Source organism: Canis lupus, chromosome 1 (assembly GCF_003254725.2).
Source record: "Canis lupus dingo isolate Sandy chromosome 1, ASM325472v2, whole genome shotgun sequence".
Taxonomy (NCBI): domain Eukaryota; kingdom Metazoa; phylum Chordata; class Mammalia; order Carnivora; family Canidae; genus Canis; species Canis lupus.
Window position 1 is genome coordinate 97,155,074 of NC_064243.1, and position 27,667 is coordinate 97,182,740.

At 49.7% G+C, this 27,667-nt stretch overlaps 1 protein-coding gene across 1 annotated transcript in view; it reads left to right on the plus strand.

Annotated features, from left to right (window-relative positions):
* Nucleotides 1-5,692: 5,692 nt before the first annotated feature.
* SHC3 (SHC adaptor protein 3) overlaps nt 5,693-27,667 on the plus strand; it is a 108,995-nt gene continuing 87,020 nt past the window's right edge. The window contains exon 1 of the mRNA XM_025423594.3: nt 5,693-6,165. Coding sequence (XP_025279379.1) covers nt 5,746-6,165 — 420 coding nt within the window. The 5' untranslated portion in view covers nt 5,693-5,745. The remainder of the gene's footprint in view (nt 6,166-27,667) is intronic.

Here is a 27,667-nt window from a genome sequence, read left to right on the forward strand (position 1 = left end):
ACTCTGGCCCAGCTCCTCTTGCCCTGCCCAGCTCGCCCTCCATCACTCATCACTGCCAGGCTCCTGCACCTCTGGCTTCCCATGAGTTTGGCCAATAGAGGGCACCTACAGGAGATGGGAGAGCAGGAGACAGGGACAGGGCATTTCTTCCCCGCTCCCTCCCGTCACTGGTTCTGCCTTTCCATCGGCTCTCCCTGGCAGTCCCTCCTCCAAAATTCCAGCTGGAATTGCACTGGCTCCAGAGACTGGATTGTCCTCCATCAGCCTCAAAGGTGGGAATGGCTTCTGTAAGAACTCTTAGTGAGATAGTAAGGTAGAAGTCAGGAAACCCCGGTGTGCCACCGTCCTTGGGACTCCCTCAACCCCGTCTCTGGAAAGGTCTGTCTACCCAGATCTCGTCCTTAGGATACCTGTCTCCTACTCAACCCCAATGATCGATGATCAGCTCTCCAGTTCCTCTGTCTCTACCTGCCCCAGGGTGACAGTTCTGCCCTCCCTCCTGCCCTCCCCCTTCCCTGGGTCTCCACCTCTCCCATCCTGCTCTCCCCCCAAATGCACCCCTCTTTCTTCTTTCACCCACTCTACATTCGCTGCTGTGCCTCAAGCCATGGCCTCAGATCTTCCCTTGCATTTCACTCCACCTTCTGGAAAGCATTTTATTTTTATCCATTTCCTCATCTTTTATGTGGTTGGCACCATTCTGTGACCTAAGCAGTTTCCCCTCTGCTCTCCTTGTTGAAGTGTCATGGTTCTCAGTACATACCTGACTCAAGCTCTCTGAATTGGGTGAGGTTGTGGCCATAAACGTGGATTTGAAGTCAGGCAGACCGGCCAGTTCCTAACCCTGTGTGGCCCTGGCATACATCATAAACCCTCTGATTCCCGGTTTCTCTGTGTGCAGAATGGGATGTAAATGCTACCTCACAGGCCACGGAAGCTGACGGGCGTAACAGGTTACACGGCTCGGCATGGGATGCTCTACGGAATTACAATTGCTGCTAGTGCTCTTGTTCATATGTTGAAACCTAGGCCCCAATGTGATGGTGTGAGGAAGCGAGACCTTTGGGAGGTGAGTAGGTCCTGAGGGCCCTCCCAGGTATGGGATTAGTACCCTTATAAGAGGACTCCCCAGAGCCTACTTGCCCATCAGCCACCTCTGAGGACACCTGAGAAGACAGCCGCCAAGAAACCAGGAGGGGCTTTCTCCAGACACCAGTCTGCTGGAGCCTTGGTCTTGGACTCCCATCCTCCAGAACTGGGAAGAATAAATGTTTATTGTTAAAGTTGCCTGGTCTATACATTTTGTGATAGCAGCCGAACTAAGACACTGGGTGTCCATCCAACCAGGCTTCCCCAGGTGCCTCCAACTCCTGGTAATTTTTTCTCAGCTCCCATCCTGGAAGCCTGGCATGTCTTTGGGATCCTTCCTTGTCCCTCTTCTTCCCTGAGTGTTCACCCATCATCAAAGAGTGCAATGTCCCCTGCATACCAATAATCTTCAACTTCCACTCCTAAGCACGGGGCAGCTCTCTGTGGATGCATCCAGAACCCAGCCCTCACCTTCCTCCACCTGTGCTCTGCATCCCGATGGATGAGACTTGATCAACCTCACTGTCCCAGTCAGAAGCGTGGCCTTTGCTCTGCATCTTGTTCCCTGTGTGGACTCCTCCAGAGCATCTTCCTCCCTGCCTCTGGGGGCGGGTGGTCTCTACGGCTCACCCCTTCAGGAGCTCAGCTACAGGGGTGCTTGGCTGAGGATGCTGAGTGAGGATGAAAGAGGATGAGTGAGGATGAGTGAGGATGAGTGAGGATGGAGGGAGCCAGGAGGGAGCTCTGCAGGGCCACCTCTCCCTCTGCTCCATCCTGTGGCCTTCCCTGCTTACCACGGAAAAGCTGGCATCCAAATTCTATGTCAGCCCTGCCTCCAGACAAGCCAAGCTGCTCACCTGCCCTCACCCAACCTCGACATGCAGATTGTTTAACCTTCTCACTGTATCTGGAGCCCGTCCCCTCCTGTCCAGCCTACCACCGCTGCCTTCCTTCAAGATCCCATCATGTTTTGCTTGTACTGATATCTGCTATCCTTTCAACTCCCCAGAGCACCCCACATTACTGTTCGAGGCGTCCACATAAAATACAAACCTGACCGCACTGCACAGTCTCATTCCCCGGGCATTGAGAGGGAGACATGGGTTATTCCTACACCCTCCAGGTCCAGCCATCTTAGCAGCCTGGCCTTTCAACATTGCCCCAACCCAGCCTCCTACACAGGGTTCTGGAAACGCTGAGTCGTGCAGGCCTTGGGCTGCTCCCCACACAGCCTCTCTTGCTGAAGTGTCTGTTCACCTCCATGTACCTGGAAGATCCCAGAAACCCCTCAGAATTCAGCTTCCCAGTCACCCTCACTGAGGTCACCCCTGACATCCCACTGCCAAGCTCAGCAGGCTCCCTTCTGCAGGGGTTTTATGTCCTACTCATATTTAAATTGTTGCATAGCATACTGGGTTATGATGTGAATGTCAGATTATCTGCCTCTGGGGGTAGAATGAAACCTTCCCACCGTCCCCAGGGCTCAGCTCATGACCCAGAGCAGCCTCTGGAAGCAGGAAGAGATAGGGAGAGATGTTGTCCCCTAGAAACTCCAGAAGGAACGCACTGCCACCAGCCCTTGACTCCATCCCTGGCGATCTACGTCAGACTTCTGCCTGCAGCACTGGCGGGTAATACAGCTGGGGCATTTTAAACCACTGATCTGGTGATGATGACATCAATGGAAAACCAATACACTTTTAAATTAATAGGTTTAAAAAGAGAAACCACAATATTCTGCAAAGGCTACTGTCGACTACGACCCCAGGCATCCTGAAGGCTGATTGTATAGTGGCTTCCTTCCCTCTTTCCTTCTGTGCCACCGGACTGTGAACACTTTGTGTGTCCTCCGTCTCCCCACGCTTTCAGCCTGACAGTGCCTAAAACATGCAGGACCGGCCGGGTGAGGGCCCTGGACACAGCAGGGCTTGGGTTTCCGGCTGGGTTTGCAGCTTCTTTCTTGTTGCCCCTTGCTGTCATCTTCCCACAAAATGAGGGCTTAGCTTTCTATTGCGTCCCTGGAATATTAACTACTCTCTTTGATGGCAGATCTTCTCACATGCAGTAAATTTCTATTACTATGATTATTTTAAAATAGCCAATTTTCCTCCACTTGGCTCATCATAATAAAATGAATAAAAATCTCCTGTTGGCTAAAGGGTTAACTGGGTAGCTTTGGATTTTTTTCCCCTCCTCCTTGGAGACTCAGAACGTGCACGCATGTTCGATGATCCTTTCACAAAAAGAATCAAGGGCGAGATGCCTAAGGTTTGAATGTGCGTTTGCTGTACATTCATGATAAATGCTGAACCGAATGGCACATTCATGGTTGCTTCTTGCTTGTAAATGAACTGCTGAATGAAAGTTTTGGGGGCACAGCTCACCTCCGACAGAGGCAGTCCTGGTCACCCTGGGAGCTGACCAACGGTTCTTGAATTTTCTTGAGAAACTAGTTTTTCCGCTCTCCATGACAATGGTGCCTTCCTCCATGCATTTTGTAATCAGGCTGGCTTTTTTTTTTTTTTTTTTTTCCCACACTGCCGTTGGAATAAAGATCCCGCCTTTGATTGAAATGGAATCTTCCACTATTGAGCAAGCCTTTTTCAATGAGTCATCGGGGCGGCTGCTCATTGGCTGAGGCCGCCAGAGCCAGGGGATTGCCTGGCACCGGCTGCAGGGCCCGGCTTCATTCACAGAATCGCTGGCTCGCTGCTAGCCCTTCCATTCACACAAACAGCCTCTCATTCACATTTTGCTGTTTTTGTCTGCTTCTAATGAAGAGCGGGGTTTGGGAATGATAGGGCATTTTTTTGGCTTCAGATTTGGGGGGGGCTCTGCTAACTAACCATCACCATCGTCGATGGGGTGTGCACTTGCTGTTGCTAAGCGAGCAAGGGGAAAGGCAGGAATGAGAGCCTGCGGCTGCTCCGCCAGGCCTGAGCCCAGGGAGGGGAGCGGCTGCGGCCCTGCGCCCCTGCATCCCGGCGGGCGGGCCTTACCTGCCTGCCGGGAGCCGCCCTCCCTTCACCTGGTCCATAGAGCTCCGAGGGGCTGGGTGCCTCGTGTGGCACACGCCTAGCCGTGGGTGTGGGAAGGCAGGGTGCTAGAGGTAAATTCATCTGCTTGCGCAGAGTTGCCTGGCAATTCGCACAGGGAGGTTTGTCTGTGTCAGGTGGGATATCTCCACGCGGGGCGAGACCCGCGGAGCCTGGGGCGTCAGGGCTTAGGGGGCTCGAGTCTCTGTGGACCTTCTGGGGGCCGCCAACGCCCCGTTCTCCTAACTGAGAGGAAGGAGGCCTGCGCCTGTCCCTTGCAGCCGAGTCTGACTCCTGAAACGGATTTGCTGTGTAACCAGAGCAGCTGCATTTTTTTTTTCTTCCTTAATGCAGGGCAGCAAAGCAGCAACAGAAGGGACATTGAAATGTATTTGTAGCGTTTGGTAGGCATCTTTCCAGACCTTGAGCACATTCATTTGGGATAAAGCCTCAAGCCCAGCCCCCTTTTTGGAATGGATTTCTGGAGCCGGCTGCCATTCCTCAGAGAAGTCCTCTTCTTTTTTGGAAGTAGGTTTTCAACCTAACCCCAACTGAGAAAGGCTGTTGTCCTTAGCAGGGAACACATCCTCACTGGCTCTGTGCAGATCTTTCTGTCTTTCTTTTTCCTTTTTCTTCCTTCCTTCCTTCCTTCCTTCCTTTTTTTTTTTTTTTTTTTTTTCCCGGAGGAACTGCATTGCCACAAAGACACTTGTCATGGCTGCTCTGTTGACTTGAAAAGAGAAAAGAAAAACCCAGGAGACTGGTATTTTATGTTCACCTGGGAGTAAATACTCTTTTCTTTGCTGGTTTTGTTTTCCTTTGTGGGTTTTTTTGTTTTTAATTTTTAATTTTTGGCTATTTACCAATTTCAGCTGCTTTCCAAATCCGGATTCATGAGGATCCGCGGAAGATCTTATTCTTAAAATGCCTTCGTCACATTTTAAGGCACGGCTGTCAGACACCTAGGGGCTCCCGGGAGGGCTGAAGCGGGGGACGGGAAGCCCCAGCGCCGAAGAGGGGGTTGCAGAAAGTTCGTCTGACCGTCCGAAGGGCCTGGACTCACCTGTGTCTCAGCGCTGAGTCGGGGGATGGGGAGGCGCGGAGCCAGAGGTTGGAAGGAAATGTCTGGGAAGGTAGAAAAGGCAGTTTGAGAATTGATTGGCTCTAGTGTGCTGTCCGTGGGTGTCGGTATTTTCCCCCTCTTTTCTCCTCTTTCTTTTTCTTTCTCTCTTTCTTTCCTCCGCGCGCGTGTGTGTGAGTGTGCGAGTGTGCGCTACAGGAAGTGCTCCGCAGTGCTCCCGGGCCTTTGTTGAGAAGGGTCTCCTCGGAGTGAGTCACGCTCGCGCAGCGCGCAGCCCGCAGCCCGCAGCCCGCGGCCGGGCGCTCCCCTTCGGAGGCGATGCCCGGAGCGGCGCCCGCGAGCCACCCTCGGCGGAGCGCGGGGCCGGGGCTGCGCGGCCGGGGCTGCGCGGGCCGCTAGCGGGCAGGCGGCGCGGCGGAGCCCGGTCCCGCGGAGCCCCGCCGCGGCCCCCGCCGCCCCCGCCGGCCGCCCCCCGCCGTGCCCCGGGGCCGCGCTCGCCCCTGCAGCGCCCGCGCGGATGCGGCCGGCCCACGGAGGGGCATGCTTCCACGCACCAAGTACAACCGCTTCAGGAATGACTCGGTGACATCGGTCGACGACCTTCTGCACAACCTGTCGGTGAGCGGCGGCGGCAAGGTCTCGGCGGCGCGCGCGGCCCCGGCGGCGGCCCCCTACCTGGTGTCCGGAGACGATGGGCCGGGCAGCCTGGGCCACCTGCTCCACAAGGTGTCCCACCTGAAACTCTCCAGCTCGGGCCTCCGCGGGCGCTCGGCGGCCAGGGCGCGGGCGGGCGCGCGGCTCTCGGGCAGCTGCAGCGCGCCCAGCCTGGCCGCCCCGGACGGCCCCGGCGCCCCGGCCATGCGCGCCGCCAGGAAGGGCCGGCCCGGCGACCCGCCGCCGCCGCGCGCCCCGCACGCCAGCGACCAGGTGCTGGGGGCCGGAGTCACCTACGTCGTCAAGGTGGGTGCGGGCGCGGGCGCGGGCGCGGGCGCGGGCCGGGAGGGGCGCGGGCCGGGAGGGGCGCCGCGGAGGCCGGGGGCGCACGGCGGGGAGGCTGACGCCCGGGGGCCCGCGCTCCGGCCTGGCCTGCCTTCTGGGCTGCTCCGCTCCGGCCGCGCGCGGGGCCGGGGCCGGGGGTGGGGTGGGGGCGGGGGGTCCCTCTGGGCACCGGCCCCTGTCCCCGGGAAGTGGGCATCAGGCCGATGCCGGGAACACGCTGGGGAGAGCCGGACAGCCCTGCCCCGACAGATGCCGGCAGTGCCACTACTTCTGCCGTGTCTGCCCCAAGAGGCAGGGTGGGCGGTTTCGGTTCCGCAGCTCCCAGCAGGTGCAGGCCAAATGCTGGCTTGCTTTATGTAAGTGGGGGGGCACTTTCTTACCCAGCAAGGTTTTCGTGGGCGCCTGCCTTTCCTTCCATACCTAAGGCTTTGGGTTCAGGCAATCACAGCAGAATTGGGGACTGTTTTTCCCTGAGGCTGTAGCCTTCCATTTAAATGGGCTAAAAGGGGCTGAATATGGGCCCGGAGCTGCCGGCTGCAAAGCAGATTTTTTTTCCTCCAACACAAAGAATTATACAATCGTGCCCAATAGGGTCCATACGATTCCTCCCTTATACAAATATTTTGTGGTGTTTCAAGAGCCAGGACCCAGCACCCATCCACCGGCCTTCCACATGCTCCTGTCCTGCCTGTTGGACAGAGGTGGGCTGTCGCTGCGCCTTGCTGCCGGGCAGATGTCCGCCTGACAGGGGGAAGGGGTGGAAGCTGCATGATTTGTCAGGTCTCTCCAAGGCATGGCTATTTGTTTAAAAAGAAATGAGACACACACATACACACACACGCACAATCTCCACGATGTTGTTCAAACACTCCGAGAAGCCTGCAGGACGTCTAGCCTCCACATATCGGCTACAGACTCAGGTTAGAAATTCAGCAGACACATCCCCAGGTAAAATGTTGTATCTTGGCAGTTTGGGCACCAAAATATTCAAGGAAGCACTTAACTGTGGATTATCTTGAACTGTCTAAACACTCCTGACAAAGGGATGTGATCCTTCGTGTTAAAAATGGGGCCTCTCATCCTTCGGAGGTTGTTTTCTCATGGGTTCTTCATCTCACCTTCTGAAAATGGATTAATTTATTTTACAGAAGGGATGCAGCTCAGCATAAAATATGCACGTCTGCCTGAGTTTATTATAGAAGAAAGTGAATATTCTTCCTGTAGTCTGTCTTTACATTATATAACCAGGAGCCAAACCAGAAAGAATTAAAAAAAAAAAAAACAAAAAACCACAAAACCAAACCAAACCAAAAAAACCTTGACAACTTTGAGGTGAAACTGTGACACTGGAGTGTATTACTTATAGTGTGCTAATATAATTGCTATCTCAAAAAAAAAAAAAAAAACCCACCAGAAAAAGAGCCTACGTTTAAAATAGACTTTGGCAAAGCTCTCTATGCCTGTCATGTTGAGCATAGGAGGTAGTTTTCAAATGGAGGGAGAATTCTCAAACTTATGCCTTTAAAGTTTTTCTTAAAAAAAAAAAATCATTCCCTTGGCTTAGAGCTTTGCTCTTGCTTTCTGAAGAAGGCAGACATGCAGTTCGAAAGGTCAGTTGTGATTGAACTCGGACGAGCATAGCCAAGCAGGCCAGTGCTGTGGGCCATCCCGCCGATGTGAGGTTCTGAACCGCAGGAGCAGCAGAGCTCAGCCGGGTGGAAGCTGGGGGTCCCCGAGCCTCTGGGTTTGGGGGCCACTTAACTGGGTCTCAGATGAATGGTGGCAGCACGTTAGGGGCACATAGCAAGCCTGGCTAGTGCTGGGTGCCGTGGCCTGGTTCATGCTCGGTCATGTGAACACAAGCTCAGGTGTCCCTGGAGAAGTTTGGAAGCACACAACCAGGGGAGATCAGATGCTATAGACCGTGTCTTGTGCCCACGCTCCATTCACGTCATCACGTGGCCCTCTGTTGGTGCACATTTCCCCGTGGCCCGTGTGGAGTTGAACATCATGGGCTCATTTTCTTGAAAAATCACATCTAAAACAAAAACAAGGAAAAACCAAACAAAACCAAAAAACAAACCCTCTTGCACTGATCTGAGAATAGTTTTATCAGTATCTTGGTTTTAAAGGTCTCTGGTAGAGAGAAAGAGAGAGAGAGAGGATATGTTGATTACATGACTGTACATCAGTTGTCAATCTACAGGCTCAGGGTTGGGGGAAGAACTCATTATTCTCTTGGATTTAAATTTATTTGTAAGTTGAGGAACCTCCACCTCCCACCCCAATGTTTTCCTATTTCCTGGAAACTTCATATGCTCTATGATTATCGGTTATCCCCCTCGTAGCAGTACCTGCTAGGGCACTATACAAGATTTGTTATTCAAAAATATTTCAATGCCATCTGCTTACATGGGAGTGGAAACTGTGAAGTGCAGGAGTCTGGTGAGGTTTGCTCACCTAGGAGACCTCAGACTCTGCGAACAGCAGGTTGTAATCCTAATTAATGAAGGATATGAAATTTGAAGACGGAGAAGGCTCCTGAGCAACAGGAGGATTCAGAGCTCAGTGTGTCTAATTTGTCCTGGGTGCTGTCAGCGAGGCTGCTGCTGCCACAGCACCAGAGTTTGGGGCTCCCCCCACGCGGCTTCCAGGTCTGCAATGGTCTGGATGTCCAGACCCTCCAAGGGTCGCAGGGTTCTTATCTCTCTGAGTCAAAGAGTGAATCCCGCAGACACCAAAGGGTGAAGTGAACGTTTAAGTGCAGGTGAGAACAGAAAGGAGCGAAAGTGAGCGGAGTCCCGAATGGGTGGCCCCAGAGGGCTTTTAGGGACAGTCTTTTATAGAACACTGACCAAGGAACTTAAATCTTCTTGAGGTCACTACTGATTACTTCTCTGTTGGAGTTTGGGTAGGTGCAGTGGTCAGTTTGTAGTTTTCATGAGAATAACTCGTCTATGACGTTTAGGACAAAGGAGGGGGTCTCCTTATGTTCCTTCGGCTCTGGTTTTGCACGCACCTCTGCATTTCTCCACATCGGGGATCTCTCAGAGCCCGGTCCCGAGCCCCCTACCCAGCCCCGCCTGCCCCTTACTCATGGGGCCTGCCTGACCGCAGAGAATGATGAATATTCTCATGATGATTCCATCTCAAAACCACATTTGGACATGGAAGGCCCATCGAAATTGTATTGATTATGCAGCTGCCCACCTTGAAATTCTCTTCCTGAAAGTCCAAGCCGGCTGCACCCGAGTGCCCGTGGAGGCCGCCACCAGTCCTCAGTGGGGCCTGAGCGCCATGTGGGGGTGCTCCATGCACAGGCCTGCAGAGGGGGTGGCTTGGGAAGGAGAGACAGGTATGGATGGGTCGGGGGTCTGTTCATAGGAGAGCCGCTGGCCGAGGTAGGAGAGCCGTCTGCAGACCGGCAGGCCCTTGAAATTTCAGCCCTGACCACCCGCCCCCCCAGGCCACACCATAGGTGGAGATAATGGGTGCCGCTGGCCCCCCGGGTCCCCAGAAGAAGGGCTCTTCCTTATAGTATGTGACACCGGCAAAGAGGTGACCACATTTAGGATCCGCCCCCAGGGCCCATGGCAAGAACAAGGAGCCTAGCCGAGCTGGGAGCAGCGCCCTCAGATGCTCACTGCTCACCCTCATGCTCACTGCTCACCCTCTGCGCACAGATTGCCGGCTGCTCTTGCCCACAGGCTGGGGGCTCTAACTGTCGGAGAGCTACAGACTTTTCACCTCAGATGCCGACTGTTCTTTTGGAACGAGGCCTTGTGTTTACAAGAATTCTTTTTAAGACTATTTTGTTCCTCCCATTTGTGAATCTGGTGATATTTAGGGTGGTATAAATTATTCGCTTTATTTATAAATGTTCTATTGTTCCTGATAGATGGTCTTTATACACTGCACTTACTGTAACACTTATTCAAAATTGGTATTTTTTTCCACTTGCCTCAGTGTCTGTAAACATACCCTAAATCTTCTGTATCTTAGCACTGTGCTCCTGTGATACCGTGAGCAAAGGTCATCGCAAACTTATCTCAAGTATAGCCAGGATACATTATCATGGTGGGATTTTCTTTTTTAAAGATTTTATTTATTTGTTCATGAGGGACACAGAGAGAGGCAGAGGCACAGGCAGTGGGAGAAGCAGGCTCCCTGTGGGGAGCCCGATGTGGGACTTGATCCCAGGACCCCCCAGATCATGCCCTGAGCTAAAGGCAGATGCTCAACTGCTGAGCCACCCAGGCGTCCCATCATGGTGGGATTGATTGAATTTTGTTTTAGTTCTAGATGAACAAAATTCTGCTTTGATGTGAAGTAGAACTTTGAAAGTTGGTTTTTCAAAAATAATCATTGAAAAAATCTCATCATAGGGGTGGCTTACGTGTAAATATTATCCAAATGGTTTGGAAAACAGTTTAAGAAATTCTTTTGAGATTAATGGGCAAAATTATTAGTTTAATCTGGGAAATGTATCATCTCTCTTTTTATGTGACACAGAATAGCAAATGTGTTAAATGTGTGTATACCAGATAGCACACTCACCACACACACATGCACACACGTACATATACAGCACACATAGTGATCCATATGCACATGCACACACGTATGCACACATCGCACCGGTAGATGTGTGATAACTTTGCGCAGAGATGACTTTTCTTTCTTATTAGAAAATACTAGATGTCATATTTCCAGAAATACCTGATTATCTCATTCATTTTTTCATATTTGTGTTTGAGAGAAAATAATTCTGTGAAAGATAAGCAATTGATCACACTTTAATCTTATAAAGCACAGACTTCTTTCTTCTCTACTTCCCCACTGTGTTTTATCATTGAGTTTATGTCTTATTGATGAGGAATGCATGAAAAATGTTATTTAAACAAAGTCCCATAACAGAGAATGTGGGCGGACAGTGAACGTGCAAACCCACGTAAGAGGCTCGCTTTCCAGCCAATAGGCTCATCTCGAAGGGTGTGCTTGGATGTGGTGACTTGGTGCAGAGAAGCGGCCCAGCAAGGTGGCCTGGCTGGGTCCCCAACACCAGACGCCAACCATCCTCAGTCCCCTTGGAGTGCAGGGCTCCAGAGGTCAGCCTCTCTGGACCTTCCCATGCCTGTGTGGGAAGCAGAGGGTGTGTTGTGCCCTGTGGAGGCCTGGCAGGTGGCAGTAGCTGCTCCTGCCCTCACACCTCCGCGGAATGCGGGCCATGCTGCTCTGGGTCAGGTGTCTGCAGGCTGGTTGCGGCCAGGGTGTTTGGTGGGTTCAGAGGAAGTATGGTGAGGGCCCAGCATTTTAAATGAAAATCGTCAAGGACCAATGAAGTCAAATAGAATTATTGAATTTAGAACTGAGATGGTTTCAGATGACCCGGAAAGAAATGGCCAGTCGTGCGTATTTCCTGAGTAAAGAACAGAAATAAAAATTTGGATTTCAGCATAAAAAAGTAATTTAACGTCTGCGGTGGATAAGAAATGTCTTTAAGGTGGGGGCACCGAGCACGAGGATGGCCCTCTGCATGGATGGCGTGCTGCCCATGGTGGGTGTAAATGCTCAACAGGCCTCACATGTAGCTCGGGTCCCAAAATGCACGGGTACCGATGTTGAGTGGGGGTCAGATCCCCCAGAGCATTCTGTGCCTAGTGGTTTCACCTGCCCCCATCCACCGCCCTGGGGCTGGGACAGCGGAGTTTGGATGTGCTGGCTGCACCTCCCAGCCCAAGGACTGATACAACCCACGCGAAGAAGTATTTCTTATAACCCTAGTTTTTTTTAAAAAAAGGTTCTGAAATGGTTGTTGAATTTTTTCAAGGGTTTTTTCAGCATCTAGTGAGAGAAATTGGTATTTTCCACCTTTTTCTGTTAATGCGAGGAATCATTTATCTTTGTAACACACGTGTCTTGTCTTCTTGCGTGGACGCTCCCTGCTGCTGGCCTTTGCGGATGGCAGCCTGTCTGGCTCCTCGTCAGGAGACACAGATGCCCATGGTCTGGCCCCTTCTCTTGTCACCCCCCACCCCAGGGTACCAGACCTAAAGCCACAGGAAACACCTTGTTCCCCCCGAAACAGCCGCATCTCTGGCCTTGGCTCGCATTCTCCCCACCTGCGCCCCAGGCTCTATGCTTTTGGTTGCCTTCTTGTTCATCACTTCCATCCCTAGCAGGTGCCTCCTGCTGCCCCCCACCCCCAGAACCCAAGACAAATGAGATGGCCCTGCTCCCTAGGAAGTCAGCCACCCCTTGGTGGGGGTTTCTGTGTGCACTAAGTCCTGGAGCTGTGGGGAAGGTGGTTGCCCTGTGCTTCCCAAGACCCCCCTGGGAGCACAGCCTCAGGGGCGGAGGGTGGGGTGGGGGGTGAGGCATCTGAGGGGCACCGGGGAACATGACAGAGCTAAAGGGACTGGTCAAGGGGGTGACCTGGGGCCCCCTTACATGTACTCGGCTGTTAAGAATGTAATTCCAGAGAGGCACATTTTGGACTCTCTTTTATTAAAAAAAAATTGCTGGATAATTATTCTTTCTGTGAACAGGCGTGTGTGCCTGGCCCACCCAGAGTCCTCACAGGCTGTTCTGTAGATGGAAAGCATGATTAGCAGACCCACGAGTTCTCTTTAAAGCTAATTACGGGAGGGTTTCGGCAAGAGAATTGGCTTTAATGAGAGCCGTAAGTGGTCATTATGAAGTTAAATATTGTGTAGCCAGATTTCACCAGGACACTTCCACACGGAAAGCTGAACTCACGAACATTTCCCCTTGCCCCTGGCTCCAAGTAAAGCCTCAGATTTATGAAAAAGAGAGAGTGGGGGGGGGATAGTGGACTCAGGAAGTGTTTTGAGGGCTCCCTCAGTCCCCCTTGGAGGGGATCATAGGTTGTGAAGGAGGTTCAAAACAGGTTCTGTTTTCCCAAAAGGAGTGCACGATCCTATTGAGCAGAAGATGCTCCATTTGAAGCAAATACACAGTTTGATGTTCAGAAAGGTTCCGGCGGCGTTGGGAGGGTGAAGTGGGCCTGGAGCATGCGGCGAGGCCTCACAGAGGCCAGGGGGTGTCCAGGTCCTGGAAGGCTGTCCCCATCCCTGTGGGCAGGAGGTGGCTGACGATGCTCCAGGCAGGAGGGTCAAGACAGGAAACCCACTGGAGGTGGGAGTGGGTTGGACGTCTGCCTGGGGGTGAGGGCAATGGGCTACCTGGACCAGCCCAGGTCAGAGGGATGTGAGATGTCAGCCGCCATGTGTCAGTGGCTCAGGCTGCAGCCCTTCCTTGTTGGGATGCTCCCCACGTACTGGAGGGGCCGGTGTGGGGTGCTGTCCCCTGGTGGACTTTGCAGGCGGATCTCCCTCCCTACCAGGCGAGGTCTGCTAGGGTATGAGTCCCCTCCTCCTTTTCTCTGAGCTCTGAGACAGAGTCGCCTGACCTCAATATTTCTCGGCTTCTCTGATCTGCTCACACCCCAGTCTGGAGACTCCACTCCCTCTTCTTCCCACAGGAGGAACTCGGTGCAATTGCAGTGTGGCCTTGGGTTGGCGTATATCCTATTTTTAGAGTTTTGTCCCATCCTGAGGGTGATCTGGGCCTTAGTTCATAAGCCCACATGACTGAGGGTGAGCTCATGTTTGCCTGAGATACAGGGAAGTGGGATAGGGCGTCCCTGCGGCTGGTTCCTGGTGATCTTCAGGCTGCACTATGAATGATTTTTAGAGTTACACTTCTGTTGTTAAAAGGCTCCATGCAGACTGGCCTCTGCCACCCACGCTCCACCCCACCACCTGCTACGGGCCACTGGACTCTTGTGGGCCTCCAGCCTCGGCCTCCGCCACCAGGGCTCAGAACTGCAAGTGAGAAGCTAGTGGAATCGGCCCTGGGGATTATGCCCCTGTCGGGCAAAGCGAATGTCCCGTAACAGACGGGGGATGGGGTGGAGTGGGTGTGAGTTCTGGTGCATCCCCCTGCCTCAACCCGTGCAGCAACATGCGGCCACTTAAAGCAGAGAAGAAGAGTCCTGCTGAGATGGACAGAAAGAGATGTTCATGAGGTACAGTCAGTCGGGGAGAGGGCGGGATGCAGCGCTGGGTGTCCTAGATGCCCATTCTTGTGACAGAGACCAGCGCAGATGTACCTGCAGGCACCAGGGCCCAAGCCACTGACAGGCTCCTTGCCAAAGATCAGCAAGGGCACAGGGACCCAGCAGCACCCACCAGCAGGAGCCCAGGTTGCGCACAAAGTGCTCCTCGAAGCCACAGCAGAATAAGCGACTGGATCAAGTGCCCGTGGAACAGTCAATGAGATAGACCGTATCTGGGACCGTGGAAGGCATCCAAGCAAACCTGAAATGATCGAAATCCAGAATGGATTTAAATCAGAAATTCATGAAGAAAGGCAACAGGAGAGTCTCCAAACACTTGGAAATTAGGCAGCATGCCTATAAATAACAAAGGACAAAGGAGACATTTCAGAGGAAATTTAAAAATACACAGAACTGAATGAAAATGAAGGCACCACGTATCAAAGTATGTGGGACGCGCTAGAGCAGAGCGGGGGGTGCGGGCGCTTACGGCACCAGATGCCTGTAGTGGAAAAGAGGACGTTTCTCCCACCAAGAACCTAAGTGTGTCTCTCAAGACGCGACAAAACGAGAACAAAATACATAGAAAGAAGGCAGCGGGAAGGAGATCGCAAAGGTAAAGGCAGAAATCAATGAAATGAAAAACAGAAAATCAATAGGAAAAAAAAATCAATGACATGGATAAATGCAGCAGGACGGACAGGGATGAAAAGGGAGAAGACAGAGATCAGCGCCGGCAGGAGTGGGACGAGGGCTTGTCCCGCAGGTCCCCCACGGCTCCCGGCCCCGAGCTCAGCCTCTCCAGCCCAGGCGCAGCCCACGGAATGCTTCCTCAGGGCGAGGAGAGCGGGGCCGGGTCCGAGCAAAGGGCCTGTGGTGCAGGGTGTGCTCCAGCACAGCAGAAGCCCGAGGCTGAGAGCAGGGCCCAGATCAGCTTAGTTTGGGAGGAAGGATGGATGAAGAAAACCAATGCTCAAGGGGAGAGATGGCATTTTCTAAGACCAAGCAGCTAGTTCCGGGTCAGAGTAGGGACCACGGTGGTAAATGGGGACACGCGTGAATAGAAAGAGCCAGTGCGCTTTGCGTCCTTCCCACATCAGCTGTGACGTGGCTTTAGCGGCGACAACGGCGTGTGTTTCTGGAGTATTTCTCGCCTCTCCTCCTCTGACTTTGAAGAGCAGATGCGGCCTATTGCACTGCTGTGATTTTCAGATGAAACAGAGCACAGTGGCTTCCTTTTAACTGATCCCTGGTCATACTTCCTCCCTGTGACTCAGCGTCCTCGCCGTCCGTGAGGCGGATGACACATGCCACCAGCCAGCACTCACAAAGGCTTCTTGGCTCCTTTGATGAAAGCCTAGATGGCACTTGTGTTAATATTATTTTCTCCGCGAGATGAAAGACGGAGAGAGGAGGAAGCTGGGACGCAGGGTTTGCTGAGCCTGCAGGGCCGGCTTCCTCCCGGGGCCGGGAGCGGGAAGAGACCCGACAAAGGAGACGGGAAAGCCGAAAAGCAGGTCGTCATCTGTTTCAGCGGCCAACCCACTTGTCCCCCCCCCCCCCCCCCCCCCCCCCCCGCCCCCTTGGCCCCAGCCCGTGGGGGGCGCCACAGCTCCAGCAGGTGCCCAGGGCCACCAGCCACAAGGACAGCTTCACTTTGCTCTTCACCTTCTGCTTCCCTGAGGCACCTCTGAGCCTCGGGTCACTCGTCGGACGTGGGGTCAGCTGGGAGCGGGCCTGGCGGGGGCCGTGACTGTTGGCGGCTGGGGCCGCCCGTGGCTCTGGTCCTTGAGCCCCGCAGAGCTGCGCTGGGGAGTGAGGGCCGGCCGCGGCCTCCTGTGTGGGAGAGGTCGGTCCTCTGAGCAGACTGGCCGCAGCCCTGCTCAGCCCGCCTCCTGGCCGGGGACCTGCCCTCGGGGCAGGGGTGCAGACAGCAAGGTGGGGAACGGCTGAGGGACTAGCGGCCTTCCTGGCCCCCGCTCGGGCTCCCAGCTGTAGGGGACCACTGGCGCCAGCTTGTCTTGGAGGGAACTGAATGACTCGGCACAACCCGCCGCTGGTGGGAAGCCTTTGGGAGGAAGCAGCCCGCGTGGGGGCCGCAGACGTGGTCAGGGTGGGTGGGTCTGTGCGGCCGCAGCTGGTGGCGTCAGGTCCAAGGTGACCGGCGTTGGTTAAGAGCTTGCCAGCTGCCCTATAAGCCAGTGAACAGAGCCGCACTGTCACAGGGCTTCAGGCAGCATTTATCATGATGCCGAGTTGTTCTGGCAGGTGGATTATGAACGATTTTAATTTTTTGATGCTGTTAGTATTTTCCAAAGTTTTGTACAATGAACACATGTGATGTATCAGAAGAAGGTGAGCATTAATGATAAAATAATTTCAGGGGCTCTCTTAATAGCAATGATCTTTTGTTTTTAAAAAAAGATTTTATTTATTTATTCCTGAGAGACACAGAGATAGAGGCAGAGACACAGGCAGAGGGAGAAGCAGGCTCCATGCTGGGAGCCTGATGTGGGACTCGATCCCAGGACCCCGGGATCACCCCCTGAGCCAAAGGCAGGTGCTCCACCTTGAAGTCACCCAGGTGCCCCTTCGTGATCTTTTTAAAAAAATGTTTTTATTCAGTTTGTAGTAAACCATGCAACCTTAAATGTTCAGCTCGGTGAGCACATGTATGCGAAGATGATGCCCACTTAGGCACCTGACCAAGATCTAAAGCATATTCCCAGGCCCTGCTGGGCTCCCTCGTCCCCCAGCCATCAGCAGGGTCTCCAGTATTCTGACTTCTGCCACCACTGATTATGTTGAATGAAAAAATACGTAACAATATTGGCCAAATTGGTGTTGTTAGGTGTGGCCGATCCTTTAGCGTGAATAGTAATTCTTTTTTAAATTAAGGCTATTTTTATGGACATTTTATAAGTATATACCTTTAATGATCTATGACCCTATATAAAGTAGATTAGGAAAATTAATGAGATCTAGAGTTAGCCTTTTCTCAAATATATATATAAACAGTAATAGCAAGTAAGTGTCCTAGACCAAGTCACTTTGGAACCTCTAATTATTCCAGAGCAATACTAGGCTGAATTTGGCTTGAACCTAAACTTGCCACATTCTGTAGGTTGATGACATTTGAGCTCTGATGGGGTGGGTAGTAGCACCTGCTCAGGTGCCCTGGTCCCCACTGGGGATTTGGAAGAGATGAAGTTCACAACCCGCACCAGGCTTGGGTCCTCACAGGTTGCTGGGTGATGTCATAGATGAGACTGGGGCAGGGGCTTGTTTATACTGATTTTTACACCCCCCAGCTTCTGCGCTGATTTCTCAGAGAACAATTCCCCACATGTGGTCCCCTCCCCGATAGACTCTGAAACCATTCAAATCACTAGAGGGCAGCTTCACGAACAACAAAATCCCAGTGTGGGTGTCACTGACTTTCACTGTAAATCTAGGTGTCCATGCACAACAGGATGCCTGTGGATACTTTAGTTAACAAGGCTTAGTTTCCTTTTATGGGAGCAATACTAATTGCAGAAAAAAATCGAAAATAGAGAAAAGTGAAAGAAAAAATTAAAATCAACTGTAGGGACTCCTGGGTGGCTCAGCGGTTGAGCATCTGCCTTCAGCTCAGGTCATGATCCTGGGGTCCTGGGATCAAGTCCCACATTGCGCTCCCTGCAGGGAGCCTGCTTTTCTCTCTACCTGTGTCTCTGACTTGCTCTATGTCTCTCATGAATAAATAAAAATAAAATATTAAAAAAATCACTGTAATCACAGTCTTCCATGATGTCCTCTATTCAAATTTCCATGACTTTTTTCATCCTTTATTTTCATTTATGCAAAATTGAGAATCAGGCTCAGTGATTTCTTCAGATCATTAAATATTATTGGAAGGCATGGTTTTTAATAGTTGCGTAATATCCTACCCCATTAATGTATTTTACCTTACTTCAACATTGTCCCATTTTTGAATATATAGGCTGTTTCTATTTATCATGATCAAAATTGAATATTCGGTCATTCATTCATTTATTCAACAAATTGCACCAAGCTTATATTATGTGTCAGTCCCCGTATAGGTGCTGACAACATAATTGGGAATAAAAAAAAGAGATGTGGTCTTTGCTGTCCTGGCACCTGCGTTCTGGCGAAGATATCAGAGACTAACCATATAAACAAACAAACAAATCAAATACAGGCTTAATTAAATCATGAACCAAATAATTTTAAAAATACATCAAAAATACTATTTTTGGCCCAAAATAGCCAAACCCATCTTGATGAAGAAGAACAAAGTTAGAGGACTCACATTTTCTGATCTAAAGGAATATATTACTGGCCTAAGTATCAACACTTAGATCAATGGAACGGAATTAGGAGACCAGAAGTAAGCCTTTACATTTATGTTGATTTTTGTGCCAAGGCCATTCAACAGAGCATTGTCTTTTCAGTAGATGGTGTGGGACACCTGGGTGTCCACACGGGAAAGAATGAGGTTGGAGCCTTTCTCACATCATTTTACAAAAATGAACTCCAAATGGATCAAAGGCATAAATGTAAGAGCTAAAACCATAAAACCCATAGAAAACACACAAGGGTAAATATTCATGACCTTAGATTAGGCTATGGTTCCTTAAATATGACCCCAAAAGCACAGGCAACAGCAAGAAAAATAGATAAATTGAATGTTATCAAGATGAAAAACTTTTTTGCTTCAAAGGACATCATGAAGAAAGAAAGACAACCACAGAATGGGAGAAAATATTTGCAAGTCGTGTGTCCGATGAGGGACTGGCATCCAGAATATATAAAGAACTACTTCACTTCAATAATAACAATAAAAATAACCCAATTCAAAAATAAGCAAAGTAATTGAATAGACATCTCTCTGAAAAAGACATACAGATGGCCCATAAACATGTGAAAAGATGCTCTGCGTCATCAGGGAATTGCAAATCGAAACCACCATGAGATCCCTCCTCACGCCCACTAGGTCAGCTAAAATTAAGAAGACGGGTGATAACAAGGGTGTCAGGAATTGGAACTCCTACATGGGTGACAGGGATGTAGAGCACTGCAGCTGCTTTGGAAAACCTGTGGTTCCTGCAAAGTATAAACAGAGTTACCACGTGACCCACGATTCCACCCGCAGGGCTATGCCCATGAGCACTGAGAACCTATGTTCACACAAAGGCTCCTCTGTGGGTGTTCACAGCAGAAGTCTTCGTCATCCCTGGATGTGGAAACAACTCAGGTGTCCACCAGCTGTGAACGGAGAAGCAGAATGTGGTGGGTCCATACAATGGATTAGTATTCAGCTATAAAAAGACGTGAAATGATGACACCTGCTACAGCATTGATGGGCCGTGAAAACATTGTGGCTGGTGAGGAAGCCAGACACATACTGCGTGATTCCACTTATAGGGAAAGTCCAGAACCGTCACCTCTGCAGAGACAGGACGTGGATTAGGGGTTGCCAGGAGCTAGGGATGGGGAGTGACTGCTGATGAGTTCCCATCCGGGCTTCTTATGACAATGTTCTGGAATTAAACAGTCGTGGTGGTTGGACCACGACTGTTATGAATATCCTGAAAATGACAGGGATTCAACACTTCAAAAGGGTGAATTCTGATGGCATGTGAATTATATTCAATAAAACGTAATCACAAAAAAAAATGCAGTCATGCTAAATAAAATGAGTCTAAGTGACTTCTTGGAGGATCTGAGGTCCCAATGTAAATGGCGTTCGTCTAGATGAGGATGGATGAAGGTGCTCTGGATACAGGGGTGCAGTGAGTAGGTTCTCAGGAGGGCGAAGGGGCAGCACCTGTTCTGACTGCACCCTTCCACATTGCCCTGGATGAGACGAAAGAGACGGGGTATTGAATGGTCAATAAAATAAAATCTCTGTCAATAAAATTTCCGAAGTGGTAAAGTTCATTGTAAAAATTATGATATTCGGATAAATAACAAAGTGAAAAATAAATCACCTATCATGGCATCCTGCAGAGTTGGCAAAGAGGCAGGAGAAAGATGCTCCTTTCTTTGAGCGGGTGTGTCTGTTGGTGCAAGTTTTACGAAAAGCCAGTTGCAAATGCTTATTGCTGGCACGTGCTGTGGATGAATAGTGGATGTTGGGAGTCTGGGGTCTATCACCAGAGCCGATGATCTGTAGCGTAACGCTGCTGGCTTAAACCCACGCCGTCTTGTGTATTTCTCAGAGTCAAGTCAACCCATTCTACAGATGAAGAAATAGGGACTCAGAAATATCTGAAGGCTCGCACAGTGGTCACCATGAAGTGGGTGTGTAACCTAGGGCTGTATGCGTCCAGAGTCCACTCATGCCTGACTGCCACGCAAAATACACAAATAAGTGCACGTTTTTCAGGGCTTGGTCATGTGCCAGAACAGCAACTGTTGTCTCGTTCTTTTCACGGAACAGGAGACAGAGGAGTGAAGTTGGAGGCCAGGGGTTTTTCTTGTTCACTTTTGTGTCCAGTGCAGGGCACCTGAAAACACTGAGTGAGTGTTGAATTGTGTAATGATGGTATACTTGACTTCAGAGGGCACATGCCAGTTAACATTCAGATTTAGAGACTAGGTGGTGAACTCACAGAATTTATGTTCATCTTAAAATTATAAAAAATCATTGGGAAACTCTAAGCAGGTGATTCAATCAAGAAAATTGAATCAACTGTTGATCTTTTTGGGGATGCACCCGTAGCCCCAACTGAATTACCTGCAGTGATGTCCAGGATGCCGCCCTAGGTGGGGAAAGATATGCACCCCTGTAAACTGAGAGGAGATATTGAATTTTAGAGCAGAGGTGTTATAGTCTACATGTTTTTCCTTGAAAAAAAATTTTTTAAACTTTTTTTGGAGGTGATTACAGACCTATTTGTTGTAAACATAGTATCTTTTTTTGCTCCTTTCTTCCTTCACTGGGATCAGCATCCTCCCTTTCTCTGTCACTGCTCCAAACCTGCAAATGCACACCCTGGTCAGTCACTCAAACTGATTCAGCTAGGCGGAGAGGCCTCCAGAGCAGTCAGGTGTCTGAATTCCAGAATAACTTCAGGGAAACACAGAGAACGTTCAAATACGTTACATATCACGAAGCAGCACAAATTGGCACTAATAAATGAAATAAAAAGTTAATAGAAAATTATGGCTCATGAGATTCCTGCATGATCAAATGAAGAGTTACAAGCCATCTACTTCTGAGCCCTGGGGGCAGGGGGTGTATGGGAAGCATCTCTACATTGGTTGGCCCCTGGTGAATGCATTCAACAAACATTCATTTTGTATCCATTACATGGAGGCATTAGGAAAGTGGACAGGGATAAAGACATGGCCCTGCAGAGTCCTCTGGATGACAATATGTAAGTGGGTGCTGGAGCCAGCAATTAGATTTGGGGACAATGGCCCAGGACACTCACTGGACATTTTGGAGGCGAGCCAGGTCTTAGGGAATTGACAAGGAGGAAGGGAGGACAATGGCAGAGTCTGTAAAGGTTTAAATGTTCTTGGTTTTGAGTCTTGGCAACGAGACTTCCTTACGTTGTCCGGACCAAGCACTGAGACATTGTCCAACAGAAGGAGGCTCCACGCACAGAGGTGCGGGCTCCGTGGACGCAGAACACAGAAAGTATGTTCGTGGGCTAAGGAACGCTGCTGCCTGAGGTTGGGATGGCTCTTCCTCGGTGTCTTATCTTTGATGGGGATCATTAGGGACTGATTGGTGAGGCTGGAAAAGGGGGAAGAGAGGAGGGGATGCAAGGAAGAGAGGAGGGGATGCAAGTTTGCAAGCAGGGGAAATCACTTATGTGGACACAGGCCGAGGGATGTACGAAATGCTTGGTGCGGTCGGAGCGTAGGTGGGGAGGTGGCGTGTGAAGCCCACACAGCACGGGAACCACAGGCCGACTGTTTATTCATGTTTATTCGCCTGCGATCCCAACGAGGATGCATCCTCAGTCAGTGCACAAGCTCTCTCACCGTGTCCGCGTCAGGCATGGGTGGGGGCTGGGTCCGCGCCCACTGGGGGAATGGCCGTCGGAGGGCCTTCTCTGCCAGCTGCGGGACAGCGGTGGTGTGCAGTTGCCGCCCTCCAGTCTTGGTTGCTGTGCCACCACCACCTCAAGTGGCTACATGGCAATTTGTTTATCCATCACAGATACCTGATTGTCCTTCCAGTTTTGGGGTTTCGTGAACACTGCTACCATGAGTATGTGCATTTCTTTGGTGGGCAGATGGATTTGTCCCTCTTGGAGTGGAGGTGCTGGGTCACAGGGAAGGCACGTGTTCGGCTTCTGGAGAAAACACGGCCCTGTTCCCCAATATTTTGCCTCCATCTTAGCTCTGGCCAGCATTCACCCTGCAACTGAAGACAGGAGTCGCCTTTCCTCTGAGTATCTGCCACTTGAAATTACCTTAAAATGTAACATACAACGTGAACCACTAGTATTTCTCTAACACAAACTCTGATGCCTGCAGTTAATCGGTGTTCTCCCCCAAAGGAGATGAGATGTCCTTCCATTCCCCACCATTGCCACCCTCCCTCCACCATGCTTGGTCCACTTTCCAGAATGACACGGGGCTTTAGCTTGAGATGACTGTCCTATGAGTACAAGTACAAGCCAAAGACCTACATAGACATAACCATTTCATTGGCGATTGCTTCCCATTTCCTTGTCTTGGCTTTATTTCAATTCCTGCTTGAGTACAACCTCAACTAATTCCTTTAGAGAGAGTCCCTGTGTGGTAAACTGAGTCTGCATGTATCTGAGAGCATTCTCCACTTTTCCCTCACTCCTCCAGTAGAGTTAGCTGGGCCTTGAAGCCAAGTTCAGAAAATTATTCTCCCTCAGAATTTGGAAGCTAGGACTCTATTGTCTTTTTAAAGACGCCTCTTGGGCAGCCCCAGTGGCCCAGCGGTTTAGCACCACCTTCAGCCCAGGGTGTGATCCTGGAGACCCGGGATCGAGTCCCATGTCGGGCTCCCTGCATGGAGCCTGCTTCTCCCTCTGCCTCTGCCTCTGCCTCTCTCTCTGTGGCTGTCATAAATAAATAAAATATTTTTAAAAAATTAAAAAAAATAAAGATGCTTCTAATAGTCGCTGAGGGTAGAAATCATTGGGGTTAATGATTCATAAAGTCTCCCAACATTCTCCAGCCGGGAAAGTTTGGCAGCTCAGGAGCAGTTCCGGTTAATTGTCAGCTCCCAGAAGCTGCGTGGGACCTTGCCACTCCTAGATGGTAGATGGTCCAAAGGGCTCCTGCCAGAGCCCCAGGACTGTGACTCGCTGGCCTGGCTGGGGTCCCATCCCCATCCCCATCCCCAACCGTAGCGAGGCCAGGGGATGGAATTCAAAGATGCCCATCTGAGAGGTGTGGCTGGTTTCACTGAGCAAGGTGACGCCCCAGAGGGCCGAAGAGGGAGGTCTCAGATCCCTTGGAGTTAGAGTCTCCAGATGTCTGTGGCCACTTTGCAACCAAGTCTGCATCATAGCATAGAGGTCCATGTTTATAAGCATGATCTTTTTTTTTTCTTTTTTTTGGTGGAAAGTGTTTAAATGTAATTGTATGAGTAATAGATGGATAAGTTCTCATTATAAAAAGTTTAAACGATGAAGAAGCCTCAGAAGTAAGGCCTCCTTCCCAAGGCTCCTTGTGGAGCAACTGCTCCCTCTTCACCTGTTCTCATGTCTCCAGAGGTGGACCCAGTGAAGCAAGTCCTTCCTCTTGAATCTGGGCTGACTCTGTGACGTGCTTTAATCAGTACAATGTGGGTGAAGTGACAGCGTCTCCTGAAGACTCTGAGCTTAAATGATTTTAAAATGGCTGCATTCAGAATCATAGCTTGGGTGGGCCTGAGTATCTGGCCGTGCACGTATGGACAAACATTCGAGAAGGGAGTTCACATTGTCAGTCTGTGCAGGCAGTGAAGCAATGGATGTTTTGTAGGACAATTTCACGCACTCACACATGAATCAAGTTCTACAAATGATGCTGCTGGGTCAAAGGGAAGTATGTTTTCCATTTCCATAGATACTTCCAGAGAGTCTTCCAAAAAGTTTTCACCAAATTACCGGAACATGAGGGAGGACCCTCTCTCCTGCTTCCTCACCCAGTTTGACCACTCAGCAGGGTGAAAAATGATCTCCCTGTTTGAAATAAACTCTCTGTTTGGGTTTATTTTAATTGCTCTGATCACTGGTCTTTGCAGAGGTGTGTTGGCCAGCTGTCTTCCTTTGTGGATTTCCTGTTTGTGTTCTTGACTACTGTTTTCTCTTGAGTTGATGGGCTTACTTGATGACCCATAGAAACTCTTAGAGTAGCCTGGTCATTAATTTTTTCCCCTGTTAAATTGACTGCATTTAAAAAAATTGATTGCATTTTTCTTAATCTTTCACTTGCCTTTTCATATTTACATTGCTTGTCTTTTCTTATAAAAATTAACAATTTTTATTGTTGTATTTTTATTTATTGATGTAACAAGTTACATCATGGCCTTTGAGTTTTAGATCTTGTTACAGAAATAGTATTCTGTGGTTTCTTATAATGCTTTTGTGCGTTGGTTCCTTAGCTTTAGCTCTTTAATCCTTTCGGGATATATTTTTGGGGATGGGGTAAGGTGAGCGTGTTGTAGAGGGTGTGTCATTCCTACGCCTTACCCAGCCTTCCTCAGCTGCGTGGGAAGGCTGTCTGGGTGTGGGGCCCGTCAGGTATTCACTTTATTGGCTCTGCCTCTTTTCTTCCCTGATTCCCACAGATGTGTCTGCATTTGTCTTCTCAGCCCCACTGAGATGAGGAAACGGAAGGGACTCCATGAGAGAAAACCTGCTTTTTATTTTTTTCCTTTTGCTTCTTTTCCAGCTTCTATCTTGCTGGGAACTGCACCCCCACCCCAGTCTACACATGCCTTGCATTACAGATGGTGTCTGTTCTCCTTGTAAGGGACAAAGTGTCAGAGATTTCTCTAGAACAGCTCACATCTAAGGAAGAGCCAGGGGAGAATGACTGGAAGCCATCACATGTGTGCTCCTGAGAATCAGGGCTAGACACCTTGGACGCCAGGGCCCTCTGGCTCCAAGGAATAACACTTGGGCCTTCGTCTTTGTTTTAACTGTTCCTGGATGTCTGTGGGGATGCGTGTACCAGACCGACCATCCTTAGTAACAATCCCCAGGACCACAAAGACGAGACTCCCTCCTCTCTTTTCCACGTCTCCGGGATGCTCTGTCTATATCTCTCTTTCTATAAGTTCACCATATTCTGTTCTCACCTCCTGCTGGCTCGAGTTTGACTTTTAACCTTCCCGCAGCCCCAGGGCCTTTTGGCTGGTCCTGCGGGAGCCCCTCTGGGTCCCCAGGCCCGATGTGTGGCATCACCCTTCTCACTGCACGATTATTCACAAGTCAGTAGCACCGGTTCTTTGTTGTTCTCTTCTTCCTCAGAAACTTACTTGTGTTCTTTAGAATCTTCCTGTATGACTCAACCTTGGAATTAATTTTTCAAGTTCTGGGAAAAAATCCTGTTGGGACTTTGGGTGGCATCACAGTAAAATCATAGATTGATTTGGGAGAGAATTGGCATGTGTTTACTATGATATCTTGCAGTCCAGAAATCATGATACATCTTCCCACAGATGGAGGTTTTCTTTTATTTATTCATCCTCCATTAAAGGTTTTCTTTAGTTTGATCTTGCACGTTTTTTAAGCTTAATTCATGTTGTGTTTCCAACAATCGTAAATGAGACAATCACCCCCTTGGAGCCCTGGTTTCTTTCACTGGCCTTTGCCTTGTCAAGAATCTGCTGTCTTGTCAGCCTAGTCTTTGTCACTCCATTTAATGCACATTGTTTTTAACTGGTGTGAAAGCTCTGCCTTTTAATTGGTGAGTTTGTTCGATTCACGATTCTTATGATTACTGAGATGTTTGGACCTGTTCCTATTTTTCCTGTCTTTCATTTGTGCACTTCTGGCTTTCCGCTGGACTGCTTTTATTTGCTTCCTCCTCCTGTTCTCTCGCAGTTTGGCAGTCAGGTATCCTATTTTTTTTTTTTATGGATTTTACAGTTTTTTTTTTTACATGTTACATAAATGTACATTGTTTTTGCTGCTGCAGTTATGAGTGCTCAGTGTGCTTCCCCAGCTCTAACCTCTGTTTTATGTCTGCCCCAACCAGCTGAGTTGGGGTCTTCCGAGATTTAGCTCCCTGTCACTGTAAAAAAAAAATTTAACTTATGTGTCAGTAATTTTTTTTTTTAATTTTTTATTTATTTATGATAGTCACAGAGAGAGAGAGAGAGAGGCAGAGACACAGGCAGAGGGAGAAGCAGGCTCCATGCACTGGGAGCCCGACGTGGGATTCGATCCCGGGTCTCCAGGATCGCGCCCTGGGCCAAAGGCAGGCGCCAAACCGCTGCGCCACCCAGGGATCCCTTATGTGTCAGTAATTATTAAGCATCAGGCGTACCTGTGATTTTTGTTGATTCTTTCCTATTATTTTCCTCCTAGCCCACATCCTCCTGTTTTTTGTATTCATTGTTCTTCTGAAATAATTCTTTCAGGGAGTATCTGTGGGTGGTTAACTTTCTGAGTCCTCGCTTTGTCCTCCCACTTGAATGCCAGTTTGGGTGGATATAAGATTCTTGGCTCGATACTGTTCTTCCTCAGACTTCCGATGGTGGTGTTTGTCTTCTTGTATCGAGTGTGCAAGAGAAGTTGCTCTGTAAGTAACCCGTGTCTCTTCCCCTCACAGAACGCTTGCAGGATGCTTCTTTCTGGGTCTTCTTTTTGTCCTGAAACTGAGCTGCCATGTCCACAAGTGGGTCTTTTCATATTTCTTTTGGGAGCCTTGAAAATATAGATACTCCTGTTTCTAATACTGAATACTTTATTTTCTGTGTTCTTGAATATTTCTTCTCCTCTGTTTCTTTCTTTCGTTTTCCTGGAATTCATATGAGGCAGATGCAAGAAGCTTTGGATCCAAACTCCAAGACTTTACAGTTTCTTTTGTATGTCTTCCAACCCCGCTGGGAGGTTTTCTGGGTCCCATTGTCCAGTTTCCATAGTTCTTTGTACATCTCTGGGGCCTATTGATTGAATTTCCTATTTACATCCTAAATCAATAGACTTTCTCTCTGCTGGTGAAAGCCAGATAGACGTGCAATGGAAAAATCAAAATGTCACCCCCAATGGTAACCAAAATTTTTTAAAAATGCCTTGGAATACACTGGAGAAGAAAAGCACAGGATATATGTCATAAAGACCACAAAGTCCTACAAAAAGCAATAAATATCTAAAATGGAGACAATGCTATGATTAGGGATAAAAAAACTTAAGAGCAAATATAAGTTCTTCTTAAGGTAGTATG